At 41.8% G+C, this 20,497-nt stretch overlaps 1 protein-coding gene across 1 annotated transcript in view; it reads right to left on the bottom strand.

Annotated features, from left to right (window-relative positions):
- Positions 1–20,497, bottom strand: part of CAPN14 (calpain 14) — a 163,466-nt gene that overhangs the window by 73,656 nt on the left and 69,313 nt on the right. The window contains 12 exon segments of the mRNA XM_006835279.1: positions 1,486–1,522; positions 2,496–2,707; positions 5,117–5,280; positions 6,554–6,718; positions 7,858–7,931; positions 9,680–9,765; positions 11,393–11,461; positions 12,019–12,042; positions 12,044–12,102; positions 12,105–12,187; positions 13,671–13,744; positions 15,483–15,682. Of these exon segments, the coding sequence (XP_006835342.1) occupies positions 1,486–1,522; positions 2,496–2,707; positions 5,117–5,280; positions 6,554–6,718; positions 7,858–7,931; positions 9,680–9,765; positions 11,393–11,461; positions 12,019–12,042; positions 12,044–12,102; positions 12,105–12,187; positions 13,671–13,744; positions 15,483–15,682 (1,247 nt within the window).

The raw sequence follows: 20,497 nt of genomic DNA, 5'->3' as shown, positions 1-20,497 counted from the left end.
GTCTTCTTAATTACTTTTTGCTTTCTTCATGTATGATGTTCTTGATGTAATCCTACAACTCTTCTGGTCTTCGGTTTTTAGTGTTTAATGTATCAAATCTGTTCTTCAGATAATCTTTAAATTCATGTGGGATATATTCAAGTTCATATTTTGACTCTCATGGACTTGTTTTCATTCTCTTCAGTATCAGTTTGAATTTTCATATGAGTAATTGATGGTCTGTTCCACAGTCTGCCCTGGTCTTATTTTCACTGATGATATGGAGCTTTTCCATCATCTGTTTCTGCAGATGTAGTCAGTTTGATTTCTATGTATTCCATCTGGTGAGGTCCATGTGTATAGTTGTCTCTTTTGCTGTCTAAAGAAGATATTTGAAATGAACAAATTGATTTTGCAGGATTCAATCATGCATTCTCTAGTATCATTTCTATCACCAAGGCTATATTTTCCAACTACTAATCCTTCCTCTTTGCTCCCAACCTTTGCATTCCAATCACCAGTAATGACCAGTACATCTTGATTGCATGTTTGATCAATTTCAGATTGAAAAAATTGGTATAATTCTTCTATTTCGTCCTCACTTGCTTTAGTGGTTGGTGTGTAAATCTGAATAATAGTGGTATTTCCAGGGCTTCCCTGTAGGCTCATGGATATTATCCTATCACAGACAGCTTTATACCTCATGACTGACTTGGATATGTTCTTTTTGATAATGAATGTAACACCATCCTTCTTTAATTTGTGATTTCTGGCATAGTAATCCATGTGGTCGTCAGATTCAAAATGGCCAATACCAGTCCATTTCAGCTCACTAATGCCTAAGATACCGATTTTTTTGTGTTCCATTTCATTTTTGACAATTTCCATTTCCCCAGATGCATACTTTGTACATTTCATGTTCCAAATTTCAGTTGATGTTTACACCTATTTCTCTTCATTTTGAGTTGTGCCCCATCAGCAAATGACGGTCCCATGGGCTTTTCTCCCACAGGCTTTATTCCATTCGTGTCATCACAGTCAATTCTACTTTGAGGAGGCAGCTCTTCCTCAGTTGCATTTTGAGTGCCTTCCAACCTGAGGGCCTCATTTTCCAGCACTATATCTGACAGTGTTCCTCTGCCATTCAAAAGGTTTTCAGTGACTAAATATTTGGAAGTAGTTTGTCACTCTTTCTTCCTAGTCTGTCTTCGTCTGGAAGCTCATCTGAAACCTGTCCACTATGGGTGACCCTGCTGACAGATGAGTGGTGGGAGTTTGGAGTAGTGACAGTGAAAATGGCAAGCAAGACAGTGAGAAGAGAGAAAATGATGAAAGTCTGTCCAGATCCTCCTAGGGCACAATACATTATGTGGTTTGTTTCCCATAGAGTTTTGTCTTTAAGGATCTTGTTAACTCCCTCCCCCTCCCTTATTAACACCCCAGCATGTGATGGGAGAGGCAAACCATCCTGGCTTTGAAAATTACCCCAGCCACGTGAATACTCACCTGAGAGAAGACAACATTGGAATGGCTGCCAATTTCCCTGAAAGGAAAAGGAAAGAGAGTGCGATTCCTTCTGGGATCATCTTAGGAACTTTTTAAGTTTCTCTGGGAACTCATCTTCCAAATTATTTAATTGACTCCTGGTGTGCACTGTAGGATCAACTCTGGACTGTGAACCACAAGGTTGGCAGTTCAAACCCACCTCAGAAACCCTATATGGGATTGCTATGAGTTGGAATTGATGGTACTTAACAACAACAACCCAGTTCTTAAAGCTCACCTATCATTTCTCTTTGAAATGATAATCCAGCTACATGGCACACCACACAGCTTGTAACTTCCCATGCTGTTTCTCATCTCTGTGCTATTGTTTTTTTTCTCAGGTCCTCTGCCTGGTGTATCATTTATTTCCCACTCATTCCAACACCTATTTTATGATTCTGAAATATTAGCTGAGGACTGAGATCCATCAAACTACCTATGACCAGGGCATTACAAAACCAACACGTTTGGCTGGGATGTGTACACCAGGGGCATCTGCCAATTAATGATGGCCTCCCCTCAACTGAACTACCTCTAGGCATGTCACTCAAATTATCCTCTCCCTATAGTTGTCTCTGCTTTCTCCAGGACTACGAAAGATTGGTTGAGATGTCCCTCCTTGATAATTGCTCTTGCAATGCTTTGCATATATGATGCAATGATGTAAATTAATTGTTATTATTTCTGTATCTTTCCCAGACCTTGAGTTCTGAAGGGCAGAGTTTCTAAATCATGACTACTCTACCTTTTTATTTCTAACATCTAGCATAATAGAGCAAATTATTTGTTAATGGGAGTAAGATGAAAGAAAGAAGGGAGGGTCTCCATGTAGATAGCCACTGTGGTCTCCTACTCTCTCTCTCCCTTCTGCCTGGTTGGCAGAGACCTTGTCCTTTCCATATTGAACCATGCTCTCCTTGCCTCCCTTGGATCCAGTGGTCCCAACCTCCCAAGAAGCTTTGCGCACTTGCTAAAAGCTGTGCTTTCTGGAGAAGACCCTAAAGATGAACTCCACCTCCTGGTTGGCCTCAAATGTGCAGGGCACGATGAGGTATGTTACTGGGTCTAGCCACAACTCTTGGCTTACTTCTTTCTCTGTTTGAAATGTCACAGATTGACTCAGGGGAGCATTTTCCCAAAAGAATTCAGAGGGAATTTTCTTTAGGTCACCATAGTACTGTGACTGGAGAAAGAAGATAACCAGTTAAAGTGACCACCTGGCCTTGTGGCCAGATCTGGCCCTTTGGCCAGGAGCCAGGACTAAGGTGACTCTGACCAGCCTAATTCAACCTGCCCCAGTGGAGGATGGGAACAAGGGATGAGGAGTTGAGAGGGAAAAAACAAACAAACAGAATTTGTGCCGATGGGCACCTCTGCTGGAATTCTATCAAGACTGAATAAACACATGTCAATTTACTTGACATTATATTAAAAACAGAATCTTGTGTAAAATGATGTGAGGCATGTCACTGTGCCTACAATTTCCATCATGCAGCTGAGAATTCTGAACTCAAATAATAAGTAAGGTCATCTGCCCAAAGTCACCAGCAAGTAAGAGTCCCAGCCAGGACTGCAAGTGAGAACAGCTGAGCCCCAATGCCCATGTTCTTTACGCTACCCAGCACTGCTTCCATGTATGTGATGTAAGTTCAAGGTTATTATGATTTATGGTCACTGATATAGATGGACCACCAAATATCTCCCCACATACATCATGGCAGCTACACACAGACAAACTAGACATTGTAATCATCTCAGTCAAACAGCTTCATAGAGGAGAAAGAAAGCCCAACAGGGACTCAGAAGACCTGAATCAGAGCTCTGGTTCTGACATTGTCCCCAGAATGTAGCATGTGTTTTATTTCCTCTCTCTTTCCTCTTCCTTCTTTTTTCTTCCTCCCTCAATTTTTCCTCATCCTCTTTTCTTTCCTTTATCATCTCTCTTCGCCTCTCCCATCTCCTCACCTCCCCTTTCTCTCTCTCTGTCCTGTGTCCCTCCCATCTCTCTTACTCCCTCTTCCCTTTGCTCATTCTCAAGGATGTTAAGGGAGGTAAGGTCCACATAGGGGTCTTCTCTCCAGCTTATATACAACTCCAACCAAGACATAACCCAGCTACATAAAAAAACATACCTAGCAGATTCCATCCAGCATTAGGGAACAAAATGCATCTCCTGATTAAGCATACTTTCTTTCATCAGACAATGAAAATTAGGGGATCATCCAGTTGCTTCTCTGCTTGCAAGAACTCTGAGAGTTAAATTTTATAATCAGTCATATAATTTTGGCTGTCTAGCTTTATTTTTCCTGGTAGAATCAACTGCCTATGCAACCTCCATCTATTTATGAGTGTTCTCTTGCCTTTTTAGTTTTGTAACTGGTTTATAGTTTTGTTCTATTTACACTTTTTAGTGTAGGTTGACCCAAATTCTATTTAGAAGTAAGCATGATATAAATAACTTTTTCTTTTTAAATTAAGAAGCATTAGGAGAACTCAGTGTTCCCACAGAAGCGGGGGGGGGGGCACCCAAAAACTAAGGCTCAATGTAAAATGGTTTCTTTATAAAATCCTTTTCTCCAATTCAATCCACACTGAGAAAATTCAGTTTTTCACTCCTGTTATTTCTAGGAAACAAAATAATAGCTGCCACCCTTCTGAGATGCTTCATACCTTCATAGCAAATCCCTCTTGGTTGCTTCTGTAGCGGAAACACAGAGCTGCTGCTGACCCTCTGACAGCATTTATGTCTCTGTTTCCCAAGCCTTTGTCCCTTGTCCCTTGTCCCCAGGGAGGTAGGATACAAGGTAACTTGACATTCCATATGCTATAAGTCTGTTTTATGGCTTCATAGCTCAGGCAAGACTGTAATTTATCATCCTTCTGATACTGTGGCAGTCTTCAATATTAGTCTTAGGTATTTATGCATGGATTTAATAAATTCTGAAACGTTTGTGCCAGGCTCAGAGACCTCCCTACAAACACACACGGATTTCTTGAGGTGCTTGGATTAAAAAGAATAGCTGGTGCATTTTCTCACTGCCACTCAGGGAGCAGCATTATAATCAGACCATGCATGACATCACCCCAAACCAGGTCTAGCTGGTCAAGGGTAGAACTCACCTCATACACCTTAAAAACAAGAAAAGAAAGCTCACATTAAGCATGGAGTGTGACTTTTTCACAAACCCCAGCCTTAATGGAAGCTGAGATGTAAGACTCCACCCACAAGGCCTGCTGCCCTGAGCAGTGCCATCCTAACCCAGCATGGGAAATTCAAGACAAGAGTGAGGGAGGGACATTGGCTTCTTAGGAGAGGAAAAGGAAACCAGCATTGATTAAGTACCAGCCAAGGCCTATATGAGAACTCCCACACGATCCTTTTATTCTGCGCTTTGTATAAATATTATGATCCCATTTCACAGATAAGAGAACTGACACTCAAGTGCTTCAAGGACGTTTCTTGTTCTAGATCAGTGATAGACTCTGGATTGGAACCCAGGCTGGTGGACAGAGATGGATGGCAAAAAGGACAGGAAGGAGGAAGAATGATGAGATTTGGAAACCCCATGCCATGCCCCAAAAGCCCACCTACCGTGAAGATGTAGAATCCAATGACAAGATGCCATTTCTGATTCCGGTGCTTGTTTCTGGTCTTCTGGAGCAGAGGTACCAGCACACTGCAGGGATGTAGGGGCTTCCTGCCCAACTTGGGCTTCTAGACAGACAGCAGGAATTGTGGGTTCTTCCAAAATGTGTCTGGAACAGAACACAGTGTGTGAGTGTCCCTTAGCATTGGTCTAGGGCCTCTTCTCAGTCCAGCTCCCCAAAGCACTAAGAGGTGACAGTTCCAGGGCAGGGTACCTCCCCCAGCATGCATGGCGACCACTTGGATGGAATTGGTGTCTCCTCAGTCTCAGTGCTGTCTACCTCACCCACAACTCTGTCCCTTCTCACACTGCATTTTCCACCTCTGGTTCTACACACTCACCCTTATAGCCCATGGCAGGCATGCCACTTGCCATGGAGTGCATGACCCACAAACGTTTGCTGAAGGAGTGACAGCATTAGCTAACTGAGGAGGCAGTGTTCATGGTCACTTTCCATTCTAGCAGCAGCTTCAGCTTTTGGGAGAGATGCTGTGGTGGGAGGGAAAAGTCACAGCTAAGACCTCCCAGGCCCACTGATGTCATATATCCCACAGGTCTTTTCTTCCAAAGTGGTCACTCCATCTCTCCATGGTGGAGGAAGGGACATAATCAACAAACCTCTCTATTTTGAGAATTTAGACATGTTTGTCTCTTGTAACTTATGTTCTTTCTTGTTTCCCTACCAAACTCCATGTAAGGAGGGCTTAATAAATATAATTACTATTTCAATCTTGCCATTAAAGGTAATTTCTTCAGAAATTAAGAGCTTTAAACTAAAATCCAAAAAACAAATCCCCTGTTATTGAGTCGATTCTGACTCGTGGAGACCAAGAAAGATTTAATCTACCCTTTTACTGTGCATGAAGAGCCTGGATAGGTACTACAAGTTAAGTGTTGGGCTGCAAACCACAAGGTCTTATTTCAAACTTACAAGCAGCTCTGCAGTAGGAAAATGTCTGTTCCTATGAAGATTTATAGCCTCACAAACCCTAAGGAACAGTTCTACTTTGTCCTATAGCCTTGTTATGAGTCAGAATCTGCTTGATTTTGTTTTTTAATATGGATGTATGCCTCCTTCTGTTAGTCCTAAAGGACCCTTTGTTCTGATTAGGAAGAAGTGCTCCTCTGGAAAGATGTGCCTCAACAGGTTAGCAAAGTGGACTGAGAAGACTAGGGGGAAAAGTGCCCATCTTCCTAGTGGACCCAGGTCAGGGCCAGAGCATACAGCTTAGCAAGCAGAGCCCACTGACCCATCAGTCAGATGCCCGATGCAGGCTACCAACTCTACAACCCCACGAGGTGGGTCTGTTCGGACCTCATCCTTGTTTGGAAGAGCTGCCAGTTTAGACTCCAGAAGCTCTGGCTCCTGTGCACATACTCACCTCAGGACGGCTTCAGCCTGTCATCAGCTGTGCTCCCCTTGACCCATCTCCCCTCTTGTATGGTGTATGTCCACCTCTGGCCAGCCTCCATATTCAACAAGCTTGGAGTCAGTTTATAGATGACCAGAAGCACAAGATATGCTTTAAAGTCCTGCAATATCATCCTGTGTGAGGGAAGAGAAGTCAACACAAGAGGCAAATGAGATGCCACCAAGTCATCAGGACCAAGAGGAAGTAGTAAAACGTGCAAGGGCCATCCCAGCCTTCACCCAGACCAAGGCCCTCCTCCTCCATGCTTTGTTGCAACTGAGCTAGCCTTGGAGATATGGGAGTGGGGCTAGCCCAGAGTGAGGGTCAGTCAGAGGAAGGTGGGGTTACTGAGAAATTCCATCCTTGATGAAAATGTTCTTGTTTTGTGGATCCTAAGATAACAGCTGAATTGAGGAACTTAACTAGTTAATTCATTTATAAATGTTCTACACGAATTGCACAGATCCATTTTCAATAGTGAATGGAAAACCCTGACCCTTATGTGCTAACTGTGTGAGCTGAAGCAAGCTATTAAGACTGTTTTATAGCCCTTTTCTTATTTGTAAAGTAAAATAATAGTCTCTGCAGGCTCTTGTGTTCAATGAAAGATCTTCCCAAGAGAGAAGGTCACAGCAGTCTGAACTGGATGAGTAGCAGAGATCAAGGAGTCATGGTTTCAAGAGCAGCAGTCAATGCTCATCTGTGTGAGGTGGGATATTTAAAAGGGCAAATGATGAAAAGCAAAGGTAAAGGGGAACAGATGGTCTCACGTCAGATACCAAGAGACATCATCAGCTCATGGTGTCTTCATTTCCAGAAAATGGGGTGAGTGGTTTTTGGGTGCATCAGGGTGGTTTTACCCTGCTTGGGAGGATCGCAGGTCATGAGGATTCAAGTTGGGTAAGAGTTTTCAGTCACTTCTTCCTTCATCTCCTTTTTAAGACAAGAGAGGCAAAATCTTGGGATTGAGTGTACTGAGCAAGAGAGCAGAGTGGAAGTTATAAAGGAGGTGCGGACTGTCTTCCCAAACCCTACTCATAAACTGAGGACTTGTGTCCATGAGCTCCAAAACAGTGATTGCTACCCTCCTCACAGCAGCTCTTTGTTAATGGGTCTCTTGCCCTTACTACACTGTGATCTCCTAGAGGCCAGAGAGTGTGTCTAATTCATCTCACTTCATCAGTTGTCTGGCATACAAGAAGAACCCACTGAATGCTGGATCAATGTTTAAATGTAAACCAGGATATTTGTCCTGAACCCTCAAGTCACGTAACAGAATTCTCCATCTTCACCTTTCCTCTGCTGCAGAATCTTCACTTTGGGACACAGCAGCTCCCATATATTTGAGCTGAAAACAGGAAGGAGACATTCTCATGGGGAATAAAAGGGTTGCAGGTGACATGTGGTTTAAGGATTATTTGAATCCTTACATTTCCTTTTAAATGCTTTAGGGTGAATCTTTGTTGTTAAGTGCTGTTGAGTTGGTTCTGACCTTGCAGTCCAGTGCTTTATCCCACAGCACCATACCAGGACTCTAGGGTGAATCTTGTTGTTGTTAGGTGCCATTGAGTCAGCACTGACTCATAGCGACCTTGTGCATAGCAGAACGAAACAATGTCGCCACACTTGAGTCCATCAATGCTGCCACCTGGCCAATCCATCTCATTGGGGGTCTTCCTCTTTTTTTCTGACCCTCCATCTTACCAACATGATATCCTTCTCCAGTGACTGACCCCTCCTGACAATATGCCCAAGTATGAGAGATGAAATTTGGCCATCTTGGCCTCTAAGGAGCATTCTGGTTGCACTTCTTCCAAAACAGATCTATTGGTTCTTTTGGCAGCCCATGGCACTTTTAGTATTCGCCTCCAACACCATAACTCAAAGGCATCAATTCTTCTACGGTCATTTGAATAGCAAGGTCGGCAGTTCAGCTGCTCTTTAGAAACCGTATACAGGGTTGCTGTGAGTCAGCACAAACTCACAGCGACCATTTATAGGATTCCTGAGGAGCGGCTAGTGAATTTGAACTGCTGACATTACGGTCAGCCATTTAGTACTTATCGTATACAGTGCCACAGCAGGACTCCTTTAGGCAGAAACACATACTCTAACTGTAATCATGCAATCATCTAACTAGAAAATGGAGTCCTGGTGTGGCACTGTGGGTTAATACGTCAGACTGCAAAGCTGTTTGAACTGGAAAGTTGGTGGTTCAAGCTCACCAGCTGCTCCTCAGAAACCCTATACAGGGTAGCTATGGGTCGGAATCGACTCCACTGCACTTTACAACAACAACAATCAGAAAATCTGCTAACTGCAAGGTCAGTGGTTCAAAACCAACAGCAGGTTCTTTGGAAATCCTATACAGGGTTGCTATGAGTTGGAACTGACTCCACGGTTCTTAACAAAAACAGCAAACCCCCAAGGTTATTAAAAGTCACCTGATTGTAGGGGTCAAACCAGATTTGTCTACCTTTGACTCATTCATTCCAAGCATGTATGTACTGAACTGTGTCAGGAAGCACTTGACTAGAATGCCAAAGATCTAAGTTTGATTAGGACCTTAAGCAATTCATCTAATGTAAGCATCATTTCTTCAATACAATAGGGCTTGAAGTCACCTACTTTATAATATCATTGTTTGGAGGATTAAATGAAATAATAGTAATTCAAAGAATTTAGCACAGTGCTGGAAAACCCTAAAAAATTACTGGTTTTAATTACTGCTGTTGTTATTGTTAAGCGCTGTCAAGTGGGTTCTGACTCATAGAGACTCTGTATAGGGTTTCTAAGACTTTAAATCTTTACAGGACCAGAAAGCCTCATCTTTCTCCAGTGGAATGGCTGGCAGCCTTGAACTGTAGACCTTGTGGTTCACAGTCCAGTGCTTTATCGTAATAAGAATGATAAGTCAGTATACACACTAAAAAGCATTTTATAAATAGTGAGGGTAAACTTTCACACTGTCAAAGTCTTCCGGCTCCAGCCTAAGATCAAAGGAAGAACATGTTTTAATTTATCTTCAGAAGGCAGCCTCTCTTTCAGCTTACACCTACTCATTCTTAATCTTCCCAGTCAGTCCCAGAGGTTCACCTGTCACTCCAGTCTCCTTTCCATTCTACCTTCCCCCAGGGCTTCTGCAGCTTGACTAGATATTTGGGTCAATATCTGTAGGTCACCTGTACAAAATGAGAACCCATTTTGATGACTAGTTAAGTGCCAACTGAAAATATTAAAAAATATCTGGGTGAGACTCAGGCCTGCAACTGAAATGGAAGTTCAAAGATCAAAGGCCGAGGAATAGTTCATAAAGGAGAAGTGACTCTGCTACTTACTAGCTGGGATAGCTAGGGCTAGTTACTTAGCATCTCTGTTCCTCAGTTTCTTGGCCAATAAAACGAGGCTTCTGCAAGGTCATCAGTTCAAATTCACCAGCCGTTCCTTGGAAGTCCTATACAGGGTCTTTATGAGTTGGAACCAATTCTATGGCCCTTAACAACGACAACAATATCCATACTTATTCATGAGTCTTTTATAAGGATAAAGTGAACTGATATTTGTAAAGCAGTTAGAAGAGTCCTAGTGAGGTGCTGTAGGATAAGCACAGGAATGCTAGCTGCAGGGTCAGAGTCAAACCTACCAGTTGCTCCACAGAAACCCTATATAGGGGTCATTATGAGTCGGAACAAACTCCATGACACTTAACAGCAACAACAACATAACACTATTCAGTCTATAATAAATGCTATATAAATTTTGCTCAATGAGTATGAAAACAAATAAAAAGTTCTTGACAAACAAATATGCTCACTGGAGATCTAAGAAAGGTTGAATTCAAGAAATGAAAAGAAGATTTAAAGAGAATTGGAGACATTTTGGAGTGTCAGGTACTCAAGAGGGCATCAGAAGTTCTTTGAGATTAAACCTTTGGATTTCTTATTTCTGCCTTTGTTCTTGCTGCTCCCTCAAGTAAGAATGCTCTTCTTCTCTTTCATGAATCTAGCCACCTTTCAGGAGCCAACTCAAATGTCAACTCTTCAATAAAGCCTTCCTTGATTTCCCTCAATGCAGCGAGGTTGATGCCTTCTCTCTTACCTCTGAATCCTAAAACCCTTTGTTGTTGTTGCCATCGAGTTGGTTCTGTCTCATATCAACCCTGTATAGGGTTTCCTAAGCTGCGGGAGCAGAAAGCCTCATTTTCCCCCACAGAGTGGCAGGTAGACTCTAGCCACTGAGGCTGTGGCTCTCAGTCCAGTGCTTCTTCGACAGAGCCTCCCTGCTCTCCCAAATCCCATAATATATGCTTTTTCCTCTCAGTTTCTACTTTGCTTTCTCATCATTTTCTAATGTGATTTGTTTCCATACTTGACTGTAAGCATTTGTAGGCAGTGGCCCCTACCTTACACATATTCCCTTCAATGCCTTATAGAACTCACAAGGTGAATATAAAAAACTGTTGAAAAGAATCAAGTGGTAAAGAATTAAAAGAATTTGGGAGTGAAGACCAGCCACAGAGGCTGTCACTGAAAGCCCAGGGGAAGGTAATGAATGTCTAGGTGGTCAGTTAACTGGGGGCTGATCCATGGGGAAAAAGTTGTGATAGTTCCAACTCCCTACCCCAAGAAATAGGTACAAAGGTGTGGGGAAGTCACCATCTGCTTTGGCAGGCTCTGAAGAACTCTCCAAAGACTTTACTCCTCAAATTGGGCACAAATACTACCATTGTCCAAGATAACCCAAGGTCTTGATGGGGGACCATGGGAGAGAGGTTGATGCCAAGAGGGAAACAGAGGGACCTAGTGCAACCCACTTTCTGGATCCTGTGAGTGTATAGGCATGACCATACACTAGCTCATTCTCCAGCACTCTCTCTTCCTGTAGAGACAAAAGAGAGACCTTGGTCTGTCCTCTTTGTAACTTATTCTGGAGAATAAGTGGGAGATCTGTTTGGTAGGAACAAGAGTTAATGGGGAAAAATGTGGGAGGGAAACATGATGTGTTCCTTACAATTTTCAAAGCTCTTTGGTCTCATTTGAGATTTCTCAGTAACTCAGTATGCCACACAAGCATATCCAATTTACAAAGGCGAAAGTCAAATGCAGAACTGCCATGTTATTGTGTGAGGTCACATGAATTGCTGAGAGTAGAGGCATAGATGAAGCCAGTACTTCCTTCTCTAGTCTCCTGTTCTTGACTGTAGCTCAATTACACAAGTAAAGTGCCTTGGATATGGCTGACATTTAACAATTGTTAGTTTCCCTCTGCATACAATCATCTGCCTTCCACTGTGGCCTTGCCTGACCCAAGGACTCAGCTTTGCTACTCTAGGTGAGCATTTTAGTGGAGGACCTGCTGCCCACATAGATGAGAGAATAGTAGGTAGTAGATGCAGATGAAGGGAACAAGAGACAAATACTTTCTTCCAGTCTTACCCCTGAGTGGGTCTGGCAGCCAACAGAGGGTTCTGCTGTAGGTACCTTGGGTTAGGATGTCCCACAGGTTGCCAGGTCAATGTCATGCTCCTCCCACCCCCCAGTGAAGTCCACAAGGGCTTCAGACACCTGTCCAGACTGCAAATCTTCATAGGAGCCACAGAGTCTGCTAGGGAAGGAGTACAAATGGTAGGCAAAGGGAAATGGCATTTATACTATAGCCTGGGATAGTTTAAATGACTCTCATAAATCCTTTGTCCTTTTATCGGGGGAATATCATTGTTGATGTCCGATGGATCTTAGATGAAAGCAGAGAATATCAGAAAGATGTTTACCTGTGCTTTATCGACTACATAAAGGCTTTCAATTACGTGGATCATGACAAGCTATGGACAACATTGTGAAGTGTGAGTATTCTGGAACAGTTTATTGTGCTCATGAGGAATCTGTACCTGGACCAAGGAGGCAGTTGCTCAAACAGAACATGGGAACACTGAATGGTTTAAAATGAAGAAAGGTGTACGACAGTGTTGTATTCTTTCACCATACTTATTCAACCTGTATGCTGAGCAAATAATCTGAGAAGTTGGGTTACATGAAGAAAAACGTGGCATCAGAATTGGAGGAAGATTCATTAACAACCTGTGATAAAAATATGATACAAACTTGTTTGCTTAAAGTGAAGCGGACTTAAAACATTTACTGATGAAGATCAAAGAGCACAGTCTTCAGTATAGATTACATCTCAATGTCAAGAAAACAAAAATCCTCACCACTGGACCAATAAACAACATTCTTATCAATGAAGAAAAGATTGAAGTTATCAAGGACTTCATTCTTCTTCGATCAACTATCAACACTCATGGAAACAGCAGTCAAGAAATCAAATGACATTTTGCATTAGGCAAATCTTCTGCACAAGACCTTTTTAAAGTATTGAAGAGGAAAGATGTAAGCTTGAGGACTAAGGTGCGCCTGACCCAAGCTATGGTATTTTCAATAACCTTATATGCATGCGAAAGCTGAACAGTGAATAAGGAAGACGGTAGAAGAATTGATGCTTTTGAGCTACGGTATTGGAGGAGAATATTGAAAGTGCCATGGGCTGCCAAAAGAACCAACAAATTTGTACTGGAAGAAGTGTAGCCAGAGTGCTCCTTGCAGGCCAGGATTCCCAAACTTCATATTTCATACTTTGGACATATTGTCAGGAGGGACCAGTTTCTGAAGAAGTATACCATGTTTGGTAAGATGGAGGGTCAGAGAAGAAGAGGAAGACCCCTAGCAAGATGGATTGGCAGAGTGACAGCATCAGTTGTGGTTGGCCCAGGATCAGGCAGTGTTTTGTTCTATTGTGCATAGGGTTGCTATGAGTTGGTACTGACTTGATGGCACCTAACAACAACAATAGCATTATCTTAGCCAAGGTGTGGCATTCCTACTAATCCTCAGAGGACCAGCTTTTATAAACATCCTATAGATGACATAACATGTCAAGGTGGAGTAACGGATTTGCTGCTGAGTAGTCCTTTATGGGCCAGCCCTATCTTCCCCCTTGGGATTTCTTGACTTCCCTCTTTAAGATACCAATCTGCCTTGACCAGGACAGGCTTGCAAGCAGCCAGGTATTTGTCTCCAAGGGCTGTGCACACCTTCCTACCATTTCCTGGCCCAGATCCAGCCTTTTGGCCTTGGCAGAATAGAACTGGGGATTGCTGTGCAACTCCTGGAGGAATAGGCAGAATTGTCACTCGGAGAACAGAGAAACTCCTCGAACTTCAACCACGAGTTGCTGTGGAGTACAACAGCAGGGTTTTCTATCCCAGAGGGTCTTCAATGCTTGTGGTCTTTAGGAAATAGATTGTTAGGTCTTTCTTCTAAGACTTCTCTGGGTAAATTTGAATCACCAACCTTTTGTATAGTAGCTGAGCACTTAACCATTTGAGCCACCGGGTCCTTCTGGAGCTACCGTGGCCACATTTTCCCATCTCTGAAAACGGGACTCAGTTTTAGTATTCTACATTCTTGTTGCTGCTGCTAGTTGCCAATAAGTTGATTTCAACCCATGGTGACCTCATGCGTGCCGAGGAGTGCCGAGGAGAACTGCTCCGTGGAATTTTCCGGGCTGTGGTCTTTCGGAAGCAGATCCCCAGTCTTGTTTTCCAGATACCTCTGAGGAATTTCAAGACACCCTTTCAGTTAATAGTTGAGTGCTTAACTATTTGTGCTACCCAGGAATCCTTTCTGTATCTTCATAGATGTAGAATATATATGAAATCAAGGCTGTCCCAGAAAATCTGGGATACAGATTCTTAACATGTATAGACTTCATTCTCTTGCTCCTTCTTACAGATCATGTAAGTCAGAGATCAGACAACTTCATATAGTTACTGAGATATAGCACTTGTATTAAAAAAAAAAATACCTTCTCTTAGGGTTTCTGTTTAAGAAAGAGGAAGATCCCTAATGAGATGGATTGACACAGTGGCAGAAGCAATGGGCTCAAGCATAACAACAATTGTGAGGATGGTGTAGGACCAGGCAGTGTTTTGTTCTGTTGTGCATGGGGTTGCTATGAGGAAACTGACTCGATGACACATAAAAACAACTCATTTTTCTAAAGATCTTGTTCTTAATCATTCCTTTCACTCCCCTAACTCCTGATACAATGATCTCTTTTGCTTTGTATGCAAAAATGTGGGTGAGGTGTGGTAAGTGGGCAGCTGACCCATCCCTCAACCTTTGTATACCATTCCACAAGCTGTGCCAACAGTCTTTATGCCAGAAATTCCCAAAATTTGGGGAGGAAAGAGAAGGATTTTGGCTGACCTCTTGGAAACCCACTGAGGACTTGCTTTCTATAGAAAGGACTTAATAAGTCTGGGAAGAAGGTGTTGATGGTGATGGTTAGCAGAGAACAGGGAAGGAAAGTGTCTGTAGCACAGGCTGACTTCACTCTGGTGCTTTGCTGTGTTCTTAAAATCGTATTTGTAAATCAAGTTTGGGAGAGATGGATTGCATTTGAACACTTAAAAAATTGCCTTTCAAATGAATTGTTGATGCATTTTATAAAATGAATAGTTTTGTAAAGTGATAAATAATTGCTTAATATACATGTTTCATGAGCTCTGATTGGTGAAAATTCGAGATATGGTAAAATTTGTCTCTCTGGCTGGTGGTATTGGTGGTAACTCAAGATACCTGGCCATTTCAGATGAAGCTACATAATACCTTGATCTCTTTTTGGCTATTCTGCACCTCTCTGTGCACAGGCTCAGGGAACACTACATCTTAGATTAACCTCACCCTTGTTTCACCATCTAGAAAATGGGATCTAGTTCCCTTCTTATGGGGATCAGTGAGAGAGAATAAAGACTAGTACCTGAAAGCTCTGCTGTCTCAGAAGGAGAGTCTGGACTGATTTTCATGGGCCTTGATCAGAAACCCCGTTTCCAAATCCTTACTGGAGGCCTCCTCCACTGTAGGTGGGCTGGCAGCTTCTGTAGTAAGGACCCATGATGGATGGAGCTCAGGGTGGCTGGAAAGCTGATGTCTTCAAAGAGATAGTGGTTTCTCAGGCAGCTTTCCAGCAAGGTCTCATAGTCCTCTTTGGGGAGCTAAGAAGAGCTCCCCACCAAGTTTTTCCTTCCCGACTTCCTCTTCCCTCAGAAAGATGGCTACAGAAACATGTTGTCAGGTGAATGTGGTTCCCACAGGTCTTCCCAAATTGTATTTGCTGATCCTGAAATGGAGAGAAGGGAGAGGAAAAATATGAAGAGAAAGTAAGAAAGAGAAAAGCAGTTGGCTCAAGTCTCATCTTCCCAACAAGAAGGGATACCTTAAATGGCACCACATTTGATCTTCCTCCATTTCCTTTCCTGAAAAACTGAAGTGATGCCTGGATATGGAGCAGCTGTGTTGGAACCATTAGGACAACAGTCACATTCTAGAAGAAATCTCGATCTTCATGACTTTCTTGAACAAATGTGCCCTAATGTCCTTTAATTTGTGCATTTCAAATGATCACAAGCAAATGACCTGAATTTTTTTTTTAATTCCATTTTGTTAGGTTAATACTTTTGAAATATTCAACAAAAATGAATTAAAAGAACCCTGAGAGGTACACAAAATGCAAGCTCCTCCCTTTTTAATTTTCAGATTCAACAGAAATAAAATTCTTTGGTCTGATTGCTATGAAAATATATAAAAACTTCATAAGTAGCTCATTATGAATTGAAAATAGCCAATTTAGAGGAAAGGCCTGTACATGGACCCCACTTTGGGCCCAATTCAGAGGGACTTCTGAGAAGCCTCCTCTCCTTTAGTTCCTTCCTTTGGTCCCCGCATAGGATCACATTGGTGGAATGTCAGCTATTTCATGACCTGATTTCTCTTCATGATTAGGGCAGCCTGGTTTCTAAGTACTTTTTTTTTAACTTTTTATTGTGAATTGGGTAAAAGTTTACAGACAAGATGATCAGTTTTCCACTCAGTAAATTGCCCACATTTTGTTTCATGTCACTGATTGCGGTCCCTACAATGTAACATCTCTTACCCTCTTTCCTCCTTCTGTTTCCCATTCCCATTCCTCCTTTCTTAACCCTTCTGAATCTTGTTGTTGTTGTTAGGTACCGTGGTGTCAGTTCCGACTCATAGTGACCCTGTACAGGGTTTCCAATTCTGCAAATCTTTACAGGAGCAGAAAGCCTCATCTTTCTCCCATGGAACAGCTGGTAGTTTCGAACTGTCAACCTTGAGGTTAGCGGCCCGATTCATAATCACTACGCTACCCTCTGGTAAATGCTGTCCTCTTGATCTCAAATGGTTGGTTGTTCTAAGAAATGGGGATTTTCCTAGTGTTATTGTTCTGCCTATGGTGGTGGTGGGAACGTGCCATGGAGTCAGTTCTGACTCAGGGTCCCTGAAAAGAGTTTCCATAGCTGTAAATGTTGAAGAGACCTGTCTATTGTTTAACTGAAGTCCTGGTGTGGCACTGGGGGATAAGCACTGGACCACGAGTTTGGTTTGAACCACAAGGTTGGCAGGTCAAACCCACCAGCTGCTCCTCAGAAATCCTATACAGGGTTGCTATGGGTTGGAACCAACTCAATGACACTTAAAAACAACAAAAACACAAGGTTGTATGAGAGGGCAGGACCTATGGGCAACCTACCTGGACCTGTGCATTCTTTCCTTGGCTCTCCAGTAAGGGCTAGATTCCTCTGTATTGTCTTTGTTATCAAGATCCTTTGTACTCAGTGGATACAAAAAAGAGTTTTTTTCCTCTTTTCCCATATGCCACCTATGGTCACCTTATCTAGAGAGATTGAATGCTAGAGAACATTATGGTAGTGAACAGTATTCCTGGTGCTCAAAAGGTCTAGGTGCCTGGATCCAGGTGAGATGCCTGAGGATACACTCCCACTCTAGTGCTGACTCATACCATCCAGCCCAAGTGTGCAAACAGACTTTTCTCATCTTTCCTGATGAGTCTCTGCTTATTTAACATGCCAGTGTTTATTGTAACTAAAATGAACAATTCTTAAATGGGGGAAAGTGGATAGACTTTAAAGCAACGTTAGTTAAAATGTACTCCTTTGAGTTGGGCTCAGAGGTGTTGTGGGAGCTGGTGCCTAAAGGATCACAACTCTGCACACAGGGCATTCAGTGATACCATGTTGGTAGTTTATATTGGCCATAGTGAGAGTGTTTACACCATGTAAATAGCAAGTCCTGGGGTGGCACTGTAGGATCAGCACTGGACTGTAAATGGCTGCTCCTTGGAAACCCTATACAGAGTCACTATGTGTCAGAACCTACTCCCTACTCGATAGCAGTTAACAGCAGAGTCCACAGCCATAAATAAGACATCTGGAAGAGTTTACAAATTGTAAGATTTCAATTTATTTGGAAAGAGGGACTGATATTAATGATAAATAGCAAATAAACGTATCTCTACTGTTACATGCTAATCATATCTATGGGTTTCATATATTTGTTCTAATGAATTTTATAACAGGGGGAGTATGTCCCATCTTTTTGTTGTTGTGAAGTGCTGTCGAGTTGATTCCGACCCATAGCGACCCTGTATAGGGTTTCCAAGGAGAAGCTGGTGAGCTTGAACCGCCGACCTTGCAGTTCAAATGGCTTTGCAGTCTGGCACATTAACCTACAGTGCCACACCAGAACTCCATTTCCCATCTAGCTATGTATTAATTCATTTTTATTGAAAAGTCCACATAATATATATTTATTAAGTTGTTATTATTAAATGCTATCTAGTTGCTACCAACTCATATTGACTTTGTATAGGACTTCTGAGGAGCAACTAGTGAAATAATTTTGTTTCTTTGTATTTTAGGAAATCATAAAATACAGAGAAACAAAAAAAGGAAATAAAAGTTACCCATGGTGCTGTGAGTTAATGTGCTGGACTGAACAGTTGGTTTGAACCACAAGGCTGTCGGTTCAAGTTCACCAGCCACTCCTTGGAAACCCTATACAGGGTCGCTATGGGTCAGAACTGACTCGAATGTACTTAACAACAACATATTTCCCCCAGATGGCCATTTTGCTGCATACTTTCAAAAAATTTTTTCTATGTATAACTATATTTATTTGTATGATACGTTGTTTTCTTTATTTTCTCACTTGACAACATTTTACAACACTTTCTTTTGTCAATAAGTCAAATGCACAAGAGCATTTTTAATGACTGCTTAGTACAAGTGCCAGAACATGGAACAACCAAAGTTAATTTTTTAAAAATTTACTACTTCTGGAATTTTATGTTGTTTACAGTTTTTCACTATTCTAGACAATTATATGAGTCCTGGTGTGGCGCTGTGTATTAATGCATCAGACTGCAAAGTCATTTGAACTGCAAGGTCAGCAGTTCAAGCTCACCAGCTGCTCCTTGGAAACCCTATACAGGTTTGCTATGGGTTGGTACTGACTCAATGACACTTAACAACAACAACAGACAATTATAGGAGTCCTGGTGTGGCACTGTAGAATAAAACACTTGACTGCAAGGTCGTTTTGAACCACAGGGTTGATGGTTCAAGATCACCAGTTGCTCCTCCGTGACTATGAGTAGGAACTGACTTGATGGCACTCAACAACAACAACAACCAAGACAGTTATATGGAGCCCTGGTGTGCTGCTGTGGGATAAAGCACTGGACTGCAAGGTCAATTTGAACAACAAGGTCAGTGGTTCAATCTTACCAGCTTTTCCCTGGAAACCCTTTAAAGGGTAGCTATGAGTTGGAACCGACTCAACGGCACTTAACAACAACAGAAAGTTATATAACTGCCATTTTATATAACATCTCTTATTTTCCTGAGATAAGTTAAGAACAAATGAATATTCCTTTAATTATAAAAAAAAAAAAAGAGAGAGAGACATTTATGAGAAAATTTACATACTTAATGAAGAAACATTAAAATATTTTCTTTATAGTAAACAGAAGATATGAATTCCCAGTGGTGAAAAGCTGTAGGATAAGCACTGGACTGCTAGCTAACTACAATCATTATGAGTTGGAACTGATTAGAAGACAGCTAACAACAATAAAAGTAGTCAACATGATAATATAGGAAAAAGCACTATTGCTACTGTGTACCACTTACAGTATGCCAACTCATAAGGACCCTATAGAACAAAGGAGAATTGTCTTAGATTATTGTTGTTGGTGTTGTTAAGTGCCATCAAGTCAGTTCCGACCCATAGCAATCCTGTATAGGGTTTCTGAGGAGCAACTGGTGAGCTTGAACAGTGGAATTTGTGGTTCAAACTGACATTGCAGTCCAGCACATTAACCCACAATGCCACACCAGGACTCCTAGAAAAAGAAATGAAGTAAAAATCAGAGCATAAAAGACAACTGGCTATTATTTAAAGAATATTTTATTCTACACATAATGCATCCAAGAAAACCTCAAAACAAACCAGCAAAAAAAAAAAAAAAAAGCTATAGGAGCTAGTAATAGTGTTCAAGAAACCCAATGACTGCAAGGTAAATTATTCATACAAATCCTCAATGATGTTTTTATATAACAAAAATTAACTAGAAGATGTAATTTTAAAAAATCTACTCAAAATAGTAAGCTGTATTTCTGGTATGGGTAATCTGGTGCCACTAAAAGAATCAGAAGTTCTGTGAGAAAAATATTCTTTCAAAGTCATCAAAGACACATATGAAATCATCATGGGTGTAATGTAGACCATGATCCAAGCTTACAAAGCATCTTAGGATAAATATTACAAAAGGAATGCAAGACTTTATGGAGAAAATTATATAAAAGCTATAGGAGGTCAAGAAAAACTTTGGCTATCTAGGAACATGAAACCCATCCCCATGTCATAGTGAGTTAAGCATTGGGCTGCTAACCATGAGGCCAGTGGTTCAAAACAACCAGCTGTTCTGAGGGAGAGAGACAAGGCTTTTTGCTCCTATAAAGTACAGGCTGTGAAA

The sequence above is a fragment of the Chrysochloris asiatica genome, unplaced genomic scaffold (genome assembly GCF_000296735.1).
Source record: "Chrysochloris asiatica unplaced genomic scaffold, ChrAsi1.0 scaffold00016, whole genome shotgun sequence".
In the NCBI taxonomy this organism is placed as follows: Eukaryota; Metazoa; Chordata; class Mammalia; order Afrosoricida; family Chrysochloridae; genus Chrysochloris; species Chrysochloris asiatica.
The sequence above is the reverse complement of the archived record's forward strand: the minus strand, read 5'-3'. Positions and strand labels throughout refer to the sequence as shown.